We start from the raw sequence: 12,477 nt of genomic DNA, 5'->3' as shown, positions 1-12,477 counted from the left end.
GGGGCGACATCACGTCACCACCCTGATTGTGCGGCATTGCCACGAGCAGGTCAGACATCAAGGACTCCACTTCACTGTGGGAGTGGTCGGAGCAGCTGGGTTCTGGATCGTTGGAGTGAAGCGTAACATTGCTTCCTACATACACAATTGTGTTACATGTTGCAAACTTCGAGGGAGGCAGCTACAGCAGAAGATGGCAGACCTGCCACCAGAAAGGCTAAGCACCGAGCCACCATTCACTTATGTCGGACTGGATGTATTTGGCCCGTGGCAAATCACGTCTTGTCGGACCAGAGGCGGCGAGGCCAACAGCAAACGTTGGGCCGTGCTCTTCACTTGCATAAGCATTCGCGCTGTTCATAGTGAAGTAATCGAGACCATGGATACTTCAAGTATTATTAATGCTCTTCGGAGATTCTTTGCCATAAGAGGCCCGGCAAAGCAACTGAGGTCTGATTGCGGGACAAATTTTGCAGGAGCATGCTCCAAACTAAAACTGAAAACCAGTGGTCCAGACCACGAGAATCTGGGAACATTTTTATCGGACCATGGGTGCACATGGGTATTCAATCCCCGTCACGCTCCGCACATGGGAGGAGAGTGGGAAAGGATGATCGGAGTCGCACGTCGAATTCTGGATTCTATGCTACTTGAGAATGCCCCTGGTCGCCTTACGCCCCGTCTTGGTCACCTTCTTGGCAGAAATCTCAGGAATAATAAATGCGAGACCACTCGTTCTTGTTTCAACAAATCGCGAGTGCTGAGAAGTGCTCTCTCCTGCAATGCTTCTGACCCAAAAGGTTGGCGGCAACACAGTGCCACCAGTCTTCAATGAAAAGGATGTATACAGACTCGTTTTGGTGCCGTTGGCGACGCGAATTCCTTGCTACACTACAGTGTCGTTTCAAGTGGCAGTGCCCAACTCGTTGCCTCAAGGCAGGCGACATCGTGCTCCTGAGGGACAGCCAGGTTCATCGCAATGAGTGGCCCATGGGACTCATTGTGAATGCTATCGAAAGTGTGGACGGCAACGTGCGAAAGGTAGAGATCAAGACGGTAACCTGGGGAGTGATAAAGACATTTCTCCGTCCTGTGACTGAAACGGTCCTGCTTATTCCGCGCGAGGACTGAAACACCATATACAGTAAAATACCACTTGAACGAACGTCACTTAAGCGAAGTATTCAGTAGTACGAACTTTATTAATTTCCCCCGCCGAAGCTCCATTGAACGCTATGCAAACGCCCTCCATTTTAACGAACTTCAATTGTTGCTTATTTCAGTTCTACGAACATTTTCTATAACGTCATCTTGTGTTTCCCACGCCATACTGAGTATTTAAACCAGAACAACGTGCACTTTTTACTGAATATTTCGAGAAACATATTTTATTAGCGCGTGACGAAAGCTGGCCGTCATTTAGCTCTAAGCCTAACTGGCTATCTAAACAAGCTTGTATCCAGCGGAATCACAGCTATCTTTGCATGCTTAATTGGATCCACAGTCATAGCCACCCATAGCCACAACTTCAGCCCTACGAAGCTTCTTAGCTCCAAGAAAGGCGTACTTATATATGCTGGTTAATTGTGATCTGTGGAAGGAATGATCTGGTTGGAGGAAATGAATGCCTCTGCTGCCCAGCAGACCGCTGTGCCGGACGAGGTTCACGGAAGCTTGCACACAGTGACTGAGGCCAAGACCACTGCAGTCCTAAGTTCAAAAGCGCTGCAAAATTTCAGTTCAGCGAACTTTCACTTTAGCAAACATTTTCCTAAGGTCCCTTGAAGTTCGTTCAAGTGAAGTTTCACTGTGGTGGTATATAACCAGACAGAGAGTGTGCTGTTACATGAGTTGGTTCAATTTTCCCGCCGCGCACAACCTTCATCTGGAAACACCGGACTCCTCTCCACGCGCTTTCTCTTCCTTCTGCCTACGTGCCTTCTCTATCGCTCTCGTGCTTTCTCTCTTTGTCTCAAACCTCCCTCTCCAAGTTTCATATTATGTGAGAAACTTTTCTTTTCCTAACCGCACTGCGCGACTGCGGCAGCACCACGTTTTTACAAGTTGTAAAATGCACGGATAAAAATTATTTACCTTGTGTTCCTGCGACCCGTCATCTATCTAAGGAGTGGCTGCACCCCAAACGCGTGCCATGGAATCAGAATAGGCAGGCTGCTGACATCTTGGTTGCATTACCGGGCTCATTGTTGGAGCGTCACTTCCATGGTCATTGCTCCGCGAGAAATTCAGCAATGGTACATGGTGGGCTGCGAAAGAGGCCTGCGAACAGCTCCTGCTTAACTCCACGCATGAAGTGGCGAAGCTGCTTCTCCTCTGCCATAATGGGGTCTGGGCGCTGGAAAAGGCGAGTCATGTCTTTGCAGTATATGCGCAGTACACGAAGCGGAAAATTATTGCAGTTGTTTCGTAAGTGCATCAAGTGTCCGATAAACGTAAGCGTGTCGCGAGCAGGGTAGGCATACATCCAAGCTGTAGCGCACACAAGACGAGGGACTGAGAACGAGAGGACACACACAGCGCTATACATGTTTTGTTCAGCGCCACTTACAAACTGGAGCGTATGTGCAAGAAGGTTAACTTTTCGTGTCCTCAAATGGTTGCATGCGACAAGAGGCATAATAAGCATTCTGTTGCCTGCCGCACCCACATTGTTTACGAGGTGATTTTTTCTTGTGGGGCCTCGTATGTAGGTCAGACGGAGTGATGCATCAACGATCGTCTCGGAGAATATGCATCGTCTCTTTGCTGACATTGTGCCCAAAAGCAACTTGGGGCTGCATTGTAAATCTTGTCTGAATTGTGTTCTGCTTTTTGAACAGTGCGTCATTCTGAAATGTTACCCTGAAAAACATACCAGGGAAATCTTTGAAGCCCTTATCATCGCCCGCAAAGGGGTTCAAGCATACGTTCTGTTTCGTTGTCACGCCATTAGCTGATCTATCTTAACTCTTAATGATGAGCATGGCATTTTTTCGTGTTGACGTTGTGGCCTTTCTTGCTCTTCCTTTTCCTTCCTGCGCATCTGTCGCTCAGTGTATTCATACGCTCACATTTTGAATACATTCAGTTCTTAGTCAGTGGTTGTGTTATGTCTACTTCCTTGTCCCGTCTCCTGCGCTATTTTCTTCTATCATGATCAGTCAGCAAGTCGCCCAGCAGCACATTTTGGTACATGCGCACACTTCCATTTGGCCACTGGTTTCTGGACTGAAGTGCAGCTTCAGCTTTCTCGCGGCAATCAGTGGTCGGCGTTGGGAAGGTGGTCAGTAGATCACGGCAAAACGCCTGCTAAGTGCTAAGGGCACTCTCATGGTTTTCGAACCACATACTCTTCAAGAGCAAAGTCGACATTATTTAGCTTAGAGTCGTAATTTCAATTGTAGCAGTCCACCTGCTCAAAGGTTGCCAGCCAATCCTCAGTGTCTTCGAAGCCGTCGCCGTGAAAAGATGGTGGTGTTCGCGACGGGTGGCGGAGGATTGGCGCCGAGAGCCTGGGATCAGTGGCCATGTCGAGGTGACTCGAGAGCTGCTGCTGCTTCATCGTTGTGGGGTGGAAAGGGGCCCGAACTCAGGCGACTGTCCACGGAGGCGGCGACTGGGTCGCTGGTGGACTGGGGTCAAATTCGTTGTGAAGTGTGTACACGTGGGAAACGTACCCAGTGCACTCCACCAGACTGTAACGGGTATTGCGCCGAAAGTCCAGGAAACACGGCCTGAGCCTGGAAGAAGTCCGAGAGCGGTCCAAGCGCGATGATAACCAACCAGCTTCGTCGTCTATGCCAACTACCCACTGACTGTCTCAGCTTCGTCGTTGACTATTGTTTGTATCAATATCAACATGCAAGCTTTAACTTCAATCTCAAGCACTATGCTTGGCTTAAAAATCGGTGATCACCACTCGCACTGCATGTGCCACAAGCAGTTTGCAATGGGGTGCGATTTGCACCCCGCCAATGCCACAGTTGCCTTTTTCTCTGAATTCACCACGAGTACTCTAAATAAATCCATTCAATTGTGAATAGGTCTATGTGCGTGAATGCATTTCGCATTCTTCAGCATACAGATTTTTGTTTATGGTGGTATGAAATTTCAGGTGATATTTTTCATGGCCCCTTTAGATTCGTATCTCCGAGATTGTGCTGTACCACTGCACCAACATAAAATCTTGGAATAAGTTCTTGTAAGCTGTCCCAGTAAAAGAAAAGAAAAAAAAAAGATTTTCCACATGAACAGATGTAATGATAAATTGCAAGCATCTCATCAGTGGACTGCAGTAAAGAAATTAACCTGGTTAGCCTGGTAAACTGATGTACTGTTTTGAACTGGTGCATCCTAAGATATCAACTATAATAGAAATAATATAGAATAGATTAATGTAATCTTCATTATGTTCGGTTGGCCTCGCAGTTGAAGTTTGCTTGTTCCTCATGTGCTGCTCTTTTGTGGCGTTCAGGGTGAAGGAGCGAGCGAGGTCCCGGTCAAACTCGCGGTCTCGGCAAAGTCGGCGGCTTCGGTCACCGCAGCCAACTCAGGGTGGTGAGCCAGCTGGTTCGTCAAACGAACCAGACGAAGTGGCTCACAGCGACCGTTCGAGCAGCTGGGATCCTGCAGTGGTAGGTGGCCCGAGAGGCTGTTACCATAAAAACCATTTTTGCTTGTTTCGTCAAAGAGGGAGTGCAGTTTGTCAGTAAGTGGTGCCGTTAAAGCCGTGCATCTTATGAAGGCTTGTGCGATCTTTGTTGGCTGTGTTTATTGTACTGCCATTTCACTGTGTGGCGCTTCTATTGTCGTAGCTTATTTCATATAGTGGAATTTATGCTGGAAAATAAAGCTACAATTGAACGCCACAATAACGGAAACTTCAAGTACTAAATGCTTTAGGCACCCCGGCCGGCGTTTATAAGGTTCAATGCATTTGATCTTTTTTGAACGATGAAACCCTGTCAGATTTCAATTCCGTAGTTACGAAGGCTTCTGAAGCAGTCCAGAAGTTCTTTTTGTATGTAAGCCAAAACAGGGAAAAAAAACAAAACAACAACAACAAAACAAAGAAACAAACAAACAAGTAGGGCCATGTTTTGAATCTTTAAAGGTCCATTCACACTTGCTAGTCGCAAAGGGCGTGCGACCGGCTGTCGCATGCGACCAGGTAGCCGCTCAGCTCTACCGATGTCCACACTTGCAAATGTGACCCACGGGTCGCTTTTCCAAGCTTTCCTATCTTGACTGTTCACCACATAGAGTACCGTATTTACACGATTGCAAGTCGACCCCTTTTTTAAAATTCAAAAATTTGAAGTTGGGCAGTTGACTTACAATTGAAACCAAAGCATGGCACTTATAACAAGAGCAAGACAAAAACCATATCAGGGAGGTGACGGAAAATTAGTTTGCTCTACGGCTTTAAGTGCAACATTCAGTTACTGTGCGTGCTTCTTGGGAAGAATTTTTCTTTTTAACTTTTACTGTGCAGCACAAAGTGCACCTGCGGGACTGTCGATAGTGTACGGAAGAGCCACTGTTATAATCGCGGCGACGCTCTCTTTTTGCACCTAAGTTGCGTCGGGTCACATGACATGACAGCACCTCCAGGGGAGTGTTGATGGAGGAGCCCGCACCTATCATTCATTGAGTTCGCGGCTCATTGCATGTTTGCACTTTTCACTTTACGACCGACTACATGCTTCGTCACGAGCTCTCCAGTCCAAAAAGTGGGTTAGTTCGAAACCCACCGCCGGACACCCACCGGTAAATATGGGTACAAGCGTCCCCCAGCCTGGCGCTCGGCTTTTCTAGGGGTGTGCGTTTGGGAGCAGCTCCGTAAACCTCCTCCTCCTCCGCAGTGGGCCCAAACCCAGTTTCGAACCTCGCAGCCTGCAAAGGCGGTTCAGTTTGTCTTGCAAAGGTACTTCCTTTGAGCCTTACCGGAAGTGCTCCCTTAGAGCCTCAGCTGCAGCAGTCCAAAAAGCATTTGGCGCTTGTTCTGTGTAACATTCAAGCAGGCGGCTATCATGTATGCCAAAGAAACTGCGCTGTGGGCCGAAAGTTTGAAGCTTCTAAACGGTTATGCGGGAGTTGCGGTGGCAGGGAGACAAAATTTTCAACTGCGATGCCAAGCGAAGAGGCTTCCAAGGGATACAGTTGGTATGCTATGACCCTGGAAACTGACCCTGGCAACAATTAACGTTAGAACCCTAGCTAGTGAAGCTAGTTTAGCAGTGCTGTTAGAGGAACTAGAAGGTATGAAATGGGATGTCATAGGGCTTAGTGAGGTTAGGAGGCCGAATGAGGCATATACTGTACTGAAGGATGGGCATGTACTGTGTTATCGAGGCTTACCAGAGAGGCGACAACTAGGAGTAGGTTTCCTTGTCAATAAGTATATAGCGGGTAATATAGATGAATTATATAGTATTAATGAGAGGGTGGCAGTCATCGTAATTAGGCTTAATAAGCGGTATAAACTGAAGGTTGTACAGGCCTATGCATCTACATGTAGTTATGATGACCAGGCAGTTAAAAGCTTCTACGAAGATGTAGAATCGGCAATGCGAAAAGTAAAGACGCAGTATACTGTACTAATGGGCGACTTCAATGCCAAGGTAGGGAAAAAGCAGGCAGGAGACAAGGCAGTAGGTGACTATGGCATTGGTTCTAGGAATAGCAGGGGGGAGTTACTAGTTGAGTTTGCAGAGCGCAATAACTTAAGAATTATGAATACCTTCTTCAGCAAACGGAAGAACCGGAAATGGACATGGAAAAGTCCTAACGGGGAGACTAAAAATAAAATTGACTTCATAATGTGTTCAACCCCCGCCATTGTGCAAGATGTAGAGGTAATCGGGAAAGTGCGATGCAGTGACCACAAGATGGTCAGGTCCCGAATTAGCCTAAATCTGAAAAAGGAACGCAACAGATTAGTAAGAAAAAAACCCATCAACAAATTAGCGGTGAGGGGGAGGGCAGAAGAATTCAGGATCTCGCTACAGAATAGATACTCAGCTCTAACCGAGGATGGCGACATTACCCTAGAAGCAATGAACAATAATTTCAGAGATATCATTACTGGGTGTGCGGTAGAAGTAGGCGGTAGGATAGAGAGGATACCGGTAAGCTGTCTAAGGAGACGAAAGATTTGATTAAGAAACGCCAAAGTATGAAAGCTTCCAATCCAACAGACCAGATCAAATTGGCCGAGATATCAAAGCTAATCAATAAGCGCAAGGTGGCTGATATAAGGAAGTATAACATGGAGAAAGTTGAGCATGCTGTAAAGAACGGGGAAGCCTTAAAGCGATAAAGAAGAAATTGGGCATAGGCAAAAACCAGATGTATGCGATAAGGGACAAGGCGGCCAACGTCATCACGAATATGGACAAGATAGTCAAAGTAGCCGAGGAGTTCTATACAGATCTCTACAGCAGCCAAAGTAGACAGGACCATAACGAGATTGGCGGCGGGGAAAAACAGTCAGACATTCCACCAGTGACGAAGGACGAGGTCAAGAAAGCATTAGAAACTATGAAAAGGGGGAAATCAGCTGGAGAGGATCAGATAACTACAGATTTGCTAAAAGACGGGGGGGATATCGTGCTAGAAAATCTGGCCATCCTGTATACGCAGTGCCTGGTGTCATCGATGGTACCGGAACCATGGAAGAATGCAAACATTATCCTCATTCATAAGAAAGGGGACTCTAAGGACCTTAAAAATTACAGAGCAGTCAGCTTACTGTCTGTTACATACAGTCGAACCCTGATATATCGAACTCGAAGGGGATCGCGAAATAGTTCGATATATCGATAATTCGATATACAGAAATCGGCTTGCGACGGCACTTACGATGCGAAAAAACGATACCGTATTTGTCGCGTAATCAACCCACTCGCATAATGAACCCACCCTCCACTTTTGCACCTGAGAATTAAAAAAAAAAGAAAAATGCGTTAAGGCTAGCTCGCTCAGATGCAAGCGACGAGCGGCAGCGACAGAGCGAAAATTTTCAAACTTGTTGGAACTGCGTCCCTCTCGCCGCTCGAGCCACCGCGGCAGCTCAAAACAAGGTTTCTGTGTCGCCGAAGCGGCAGGAAATCGCGAGCATTTTCGCTTGCATGTCGATGGCGCGCGTTAGTCCATTTCGGTCGTCTCATCCACAGCTCATTGGCAGCGTGCCAAGATGCTGCGCAGCGATAACGTCAGGGCGCGTTTATCTTTTTATAGCTCCTGCGGTGGCGGAGAGCGAACTTGGCAGATTGCCCGTGATGGCTTGATTGCACGAGCCACGCCGCGCTTGGGGCGGGCGTCATGATCACAGCAGCTGACCCTCGTGCTTTCGCTGATTCATCATGCAAGGATAAACGATAAAAAAATATAAAATAAACATCCCCGCAAAAAAAAAAAAAAAAAAAAAAATCCCTGCCGCTTTTTAACGCCCGCATCCGCCATATCTTACGCTACGCCGTGCGTACAGCCCAACGATAGGAAAGAATGACTCTCTCAAAAAAAAAAACGAACAAAAAAAAAAAACAGCTGGCGCTTCTTAACATCCGCAGGCGCCATAGCCACGTCCACCGCCGCGCTGCCGCACATAGAGGGTTCGCAACACACGCTGGAGAAAGCGTCCGACGTCTGTCTGAAAACGGGCTGAGCTGGCTTGGCGCATGCGTTGCGCGTGCTGAAGGAGAGAGATAGCTCAGCAAAAGAATGGGCACACCCACGCACATGGCTTGCAAGCGTCATGTGTTGGCGCGCGGGAAGCGACAACTGCAGATGCGCGCGCTCGCCCCGCCGGGGTGGCGCAGTGGTAAGACGCCTGACTACTGTGCCGGAGTTCCCGGGCTCGAACCCGACCTCGGCGGCTGCGTTTCGATGGAGGGGAAACGAAGTGGCGTCCGTGTGCTGTGCGATGTCAGCGCACGTTGTAGGGCTCGTGGCGCGCCGCGCATTCGAAGGCCGTGCCACTTCCCAATGCTCCCTGCGCGCGTGCCTGTTTCCCTCTCCCCGCTCGCGCGGGGATAACCGGTCCCGCGCGAGGGGGCTATAAAAGAAGGCACGCGCCGCCGTCTCGCCCTCTCTTGGTCTCTGGCTCCTTGGTCCCTGGCTCTTCGTTCCGGCGCTCTCAACGACCCGCAGCCACCCGGACGACGACACCGACTTCGACGATCCCCGATCCCTGTGAGATTAAAGATGTTTATCATACGGCCCACTGTGTGTTTGTCGTGCGCATCCCTCGGGCAGAGGAATCGCCCACAACGTTAAAGATCCCCAGGTGGTCGAAATTACTCCGTAGCCCTCCACTACGGCTCCCCTTTCTCTCTTTCCACTTTCACTGCCACCTTCCTCCCCTCTCTTACGGCGTGGTTCAGGTGTCCACAGAGCAAGTGTGACAGATACTGCGCCTTTCCCTTCCTGTGAACCAACCAATCAACCAACCATGCGCGCGCCTTTGGGGAATGGGTGCGGCGCTGCCCAGACCTGCTGTCGCCGAACTGTCCCCTCTCATTCCTTCCGCGCGTGGCTTGAAAACGTCACGCGGCAAACGGCCAAGGGTGATGCGATCGTCTTTGGGGAAGGCACACATTCCAGTGCGTGGTGCGGAGTTCGATATATCGAACGACCGGTGAAATTGAGTTCGATATATGACGCGGCTTTCCTATACTTTTACATGGGGTTTTCAAGGGGATATTCCGTGAGTTTGATATAACCAAAATTTGATATATCCGGGTTCGATATAACCGGGTTCGACTGTATTAGGTATTTACTAAGGTAATCGCTAATAGAATCCGGACAACCTTAGACTGCAATCAAGCAAAGGATCAAGCAGGTTTTTGGAAACGGTACTCTACTATCGATCATATCCATACCATCAATCAGGTGGTAAAAAAATGCTCGGAATATAACCAGCCCTTATACATAGCATTCATTGATTACGAAAAAGCATTTGACTCAGTTGAAACATCGGCGGTGATGCAGGAATTGCGAAATCAGGGGGTAGACAAGCCGTACGGGAAAGTGGTGGAAGATATATATAGTGGCTCCACAGCAACCATAGTTCTGCATAAGGAAAGTAACAAAATTCCCATAAAGAAAGGTGTTAGGCAAGGAGACACAATCTCCCCATACTATTCACAGCTTGCTTAGAGGAGGGAGCAGTTAGGGATAAGGGTAGATGAAGAATACCTCAGTAATCTGCGATTTGCTGATGACACTGCCTTGATAAGCAACTCGGGGGATGAACTGCAAATAATGATTGATGACCTAGACAGGAAAAGTAGAAAGGTAGGCTTGAAAATCAATATGCAGAAGACTAAGGTAATGTTCAACAACCTCGGGAAGGAACAGCAGTTTATATTAGGTAGTGAAGTACTGGAAGTAGTAGGCGATTATGTCTATTTAGGACAGGTAGTAACCGCAGATCAGGACCATGAAAAGGAAATAAAAAGAAGAATAAGATTGGGATGGAGCGCATTTGGCAAGCACTCGCAGATTATGACTAGCAGCTTACCGGTATCGCTCAAGAGGAAAGTATACAACAGTTTCATCTTACCTGTACTCACCTATGGGGCTGAAACGTGGAGGCTGACCAAGAGAGTTCTACTTAAGTTGAGGACAACCCAGAGGGCTATGGAACGAAAAAATGGTAGGGGTAACATTAAGAGATAGGAAGCGGGCAGAGTGGGTCAGAGAAATAACTCAAGTTACTGACATTCTAGTGGATATTGAGAAGAAGAAATGGGCATGGGCAGGACATGTAGTGCAAAGAGAGGATAACCGATGGTCGCTGAGGGTAACAAACTGGATTCCAAGAGAAGGAAAGCGTAGCAGGGGGCGGCAGAAAGTTAGGTGGGCGGATGAGGTTAAGAAGTTTGCGGGGGTCAAGTGGATGCAGCTAGCACAGAATCGGGTTAAGTGGAGAAATATGGGAGAGGCCTTTGGCCTGCAGTGGATATAGTCAGGCTGATGATGATGATGCTATCCAGAGCTGGAGGCCAAGCTTGCTGCTTATATCGTCGAAATATGTGATTTGAAGTGGAGACGAGTTGTGCAGCCAAGCAATAAATTTTTGTTGTGGAGAATAGCCACCGCAGTATTTTTTATTTTTTTCAGGAGATGCGATTGGGAGGGGGGGTCAACTTAATTCGAGTCGACTTACAATCGTGTAAAAAGAAAAGTTGGTATCAGTTGGGGGCGAGTTCATTATGGGGGAAAAGGCTTTGCCAGAACTTTTTGCTGGAGTCGAATTTTGATATCACACATCCATGTATCGGTCCATGATAAAAAAATGTACATGTGCACAGCCAGCCATAGTCATGTTGACAGTTTCTACCATTGTTTGCCTCTAAAGGTGTTTGTTCTTATGGCGCTATGTGATGATTTTGTGGTAATGGATGGTGCCAACCAATCTTGGCAAGATAAAGTGATTGTGCTGAATACCAAGCTTTCAGCTGCACTCTGGCTCAACCAGGCGCATAGCAGTGCACTGATCGAAGCATCAACACTGGGAAAAATAAACACGCCGTGATCTATTAGCACGCAGCATGTTGCTGTGCTGCAGACAGCCGCGATGACAGTGTGAAGCTAACCGACATTTTGCTAAAGAAAAAGCAAGTTCTGAGCCAAAGTGGATGCAGCTAGCACAGGACCGGATTAATTGGGGGAATATGGGAGAGACCTTTGCCCTGCAGTGGGTATAGTCAGGCTGATGATGTTGTTGATGATGAAATTCTCATCGATAGAAATAGGAGGTTAGTTCTGCGATGTGAGTTTATTGTTCAAGTAAATGCAGCACTTTTGGTGGATTCTCATTTGTTGGCAATCTGTAAAGGCATATGACAGCGAAGTTTTGTTTCCGCAGGATCAGGGTCATACTTGAATTCAGCTTTTGCAAGAATGAAAATTTTGTCATTCCTCACAATTTAGTTATATTGCTGGAATCAAATGTATATGTAATTCATCATTTGTCTCAGTGAACAATTTGGATTCTGAAGATGCTAGTAGATTTAGCTTCTCTAGAAGCTTCCCTTATCTCTGAGTGTTAGTCCATGTTTATGGCCTCAAGAAGCCAGGATAGACTGTAAACGTTCACTTAGCAATATCACTGGTATTGATTTTTTCATTTGCCCATTATTGTTACGAGTCCCTACTCTAAAACTACATTTAACAAAAACGTATAGTGAAAGCTCGTTAATTCGAACCTCGATAATTCGAATTTTCGGATATTCGAACTACATTACTTGGTCCGGCCAAGCTCCTTAGAGATCTGTGTATAAAAAAGCCCGTTAATTTGAACGTGAGTCGGTTCCGCTACGGATAATTCGTACTACTCGCCTCTGTGTCTAGGCGGCTTGGCGCACATCACACGGAAAAAAAAAAAGTAAAGAAACATCTCCGCGATCGGTAGGCATAATTACAGGCTGCGCACGTCCAAAACGGGGACAGAAGATGGAACCAGGTAAA

The 12,477-nt window shown here is 47.4% G+C and overlaps 1 protein-coding gene across 1 annotated transcript in view; it reads left to right on the top strand.

Moving 5' to 3' along the window:
* Window positions 1-12,477, top strand: part of osp (myosin phosphatase Rho interacting protein outspread) — a 183,299-nt gene that overhangs the window by 115,779 nt on the left and 55,043 nt on the right. The window contains exon 13 of the mRNA XM_084603580.1: window positions 4,475-4,634. Coding sequence (XP_084459706.1) covers window positions 4,475-4,634 — 160 coding nt within the window. The remainder of the gene's footprint in view (window positions 1-4,474; window positions 4,635-12,477) is intronic.

The sequence above is a fragment of the Amblyomma maculatum genome, chromosome 5, assembly GCF_055883805.1.
Source record: "Amblyomma maculatum isolate TAMU_Amacu chromosome 5, ASM5588380v1, whole genome shotgun sequence".
In the NCBI taxonomy this organism is placed as follows: domain Eukaryota; kingdom Metazoa; phylum Arthropoda; class Arachnida; order Ixodida; family Ixodidae; genus Amblyomma; species Amblyomma maculatum.
The sequence above is the reverse complement of the archived record's forward strand: the minus strand, read 5'-3'. Positions and strand labels throughout refer to the sequence as shown.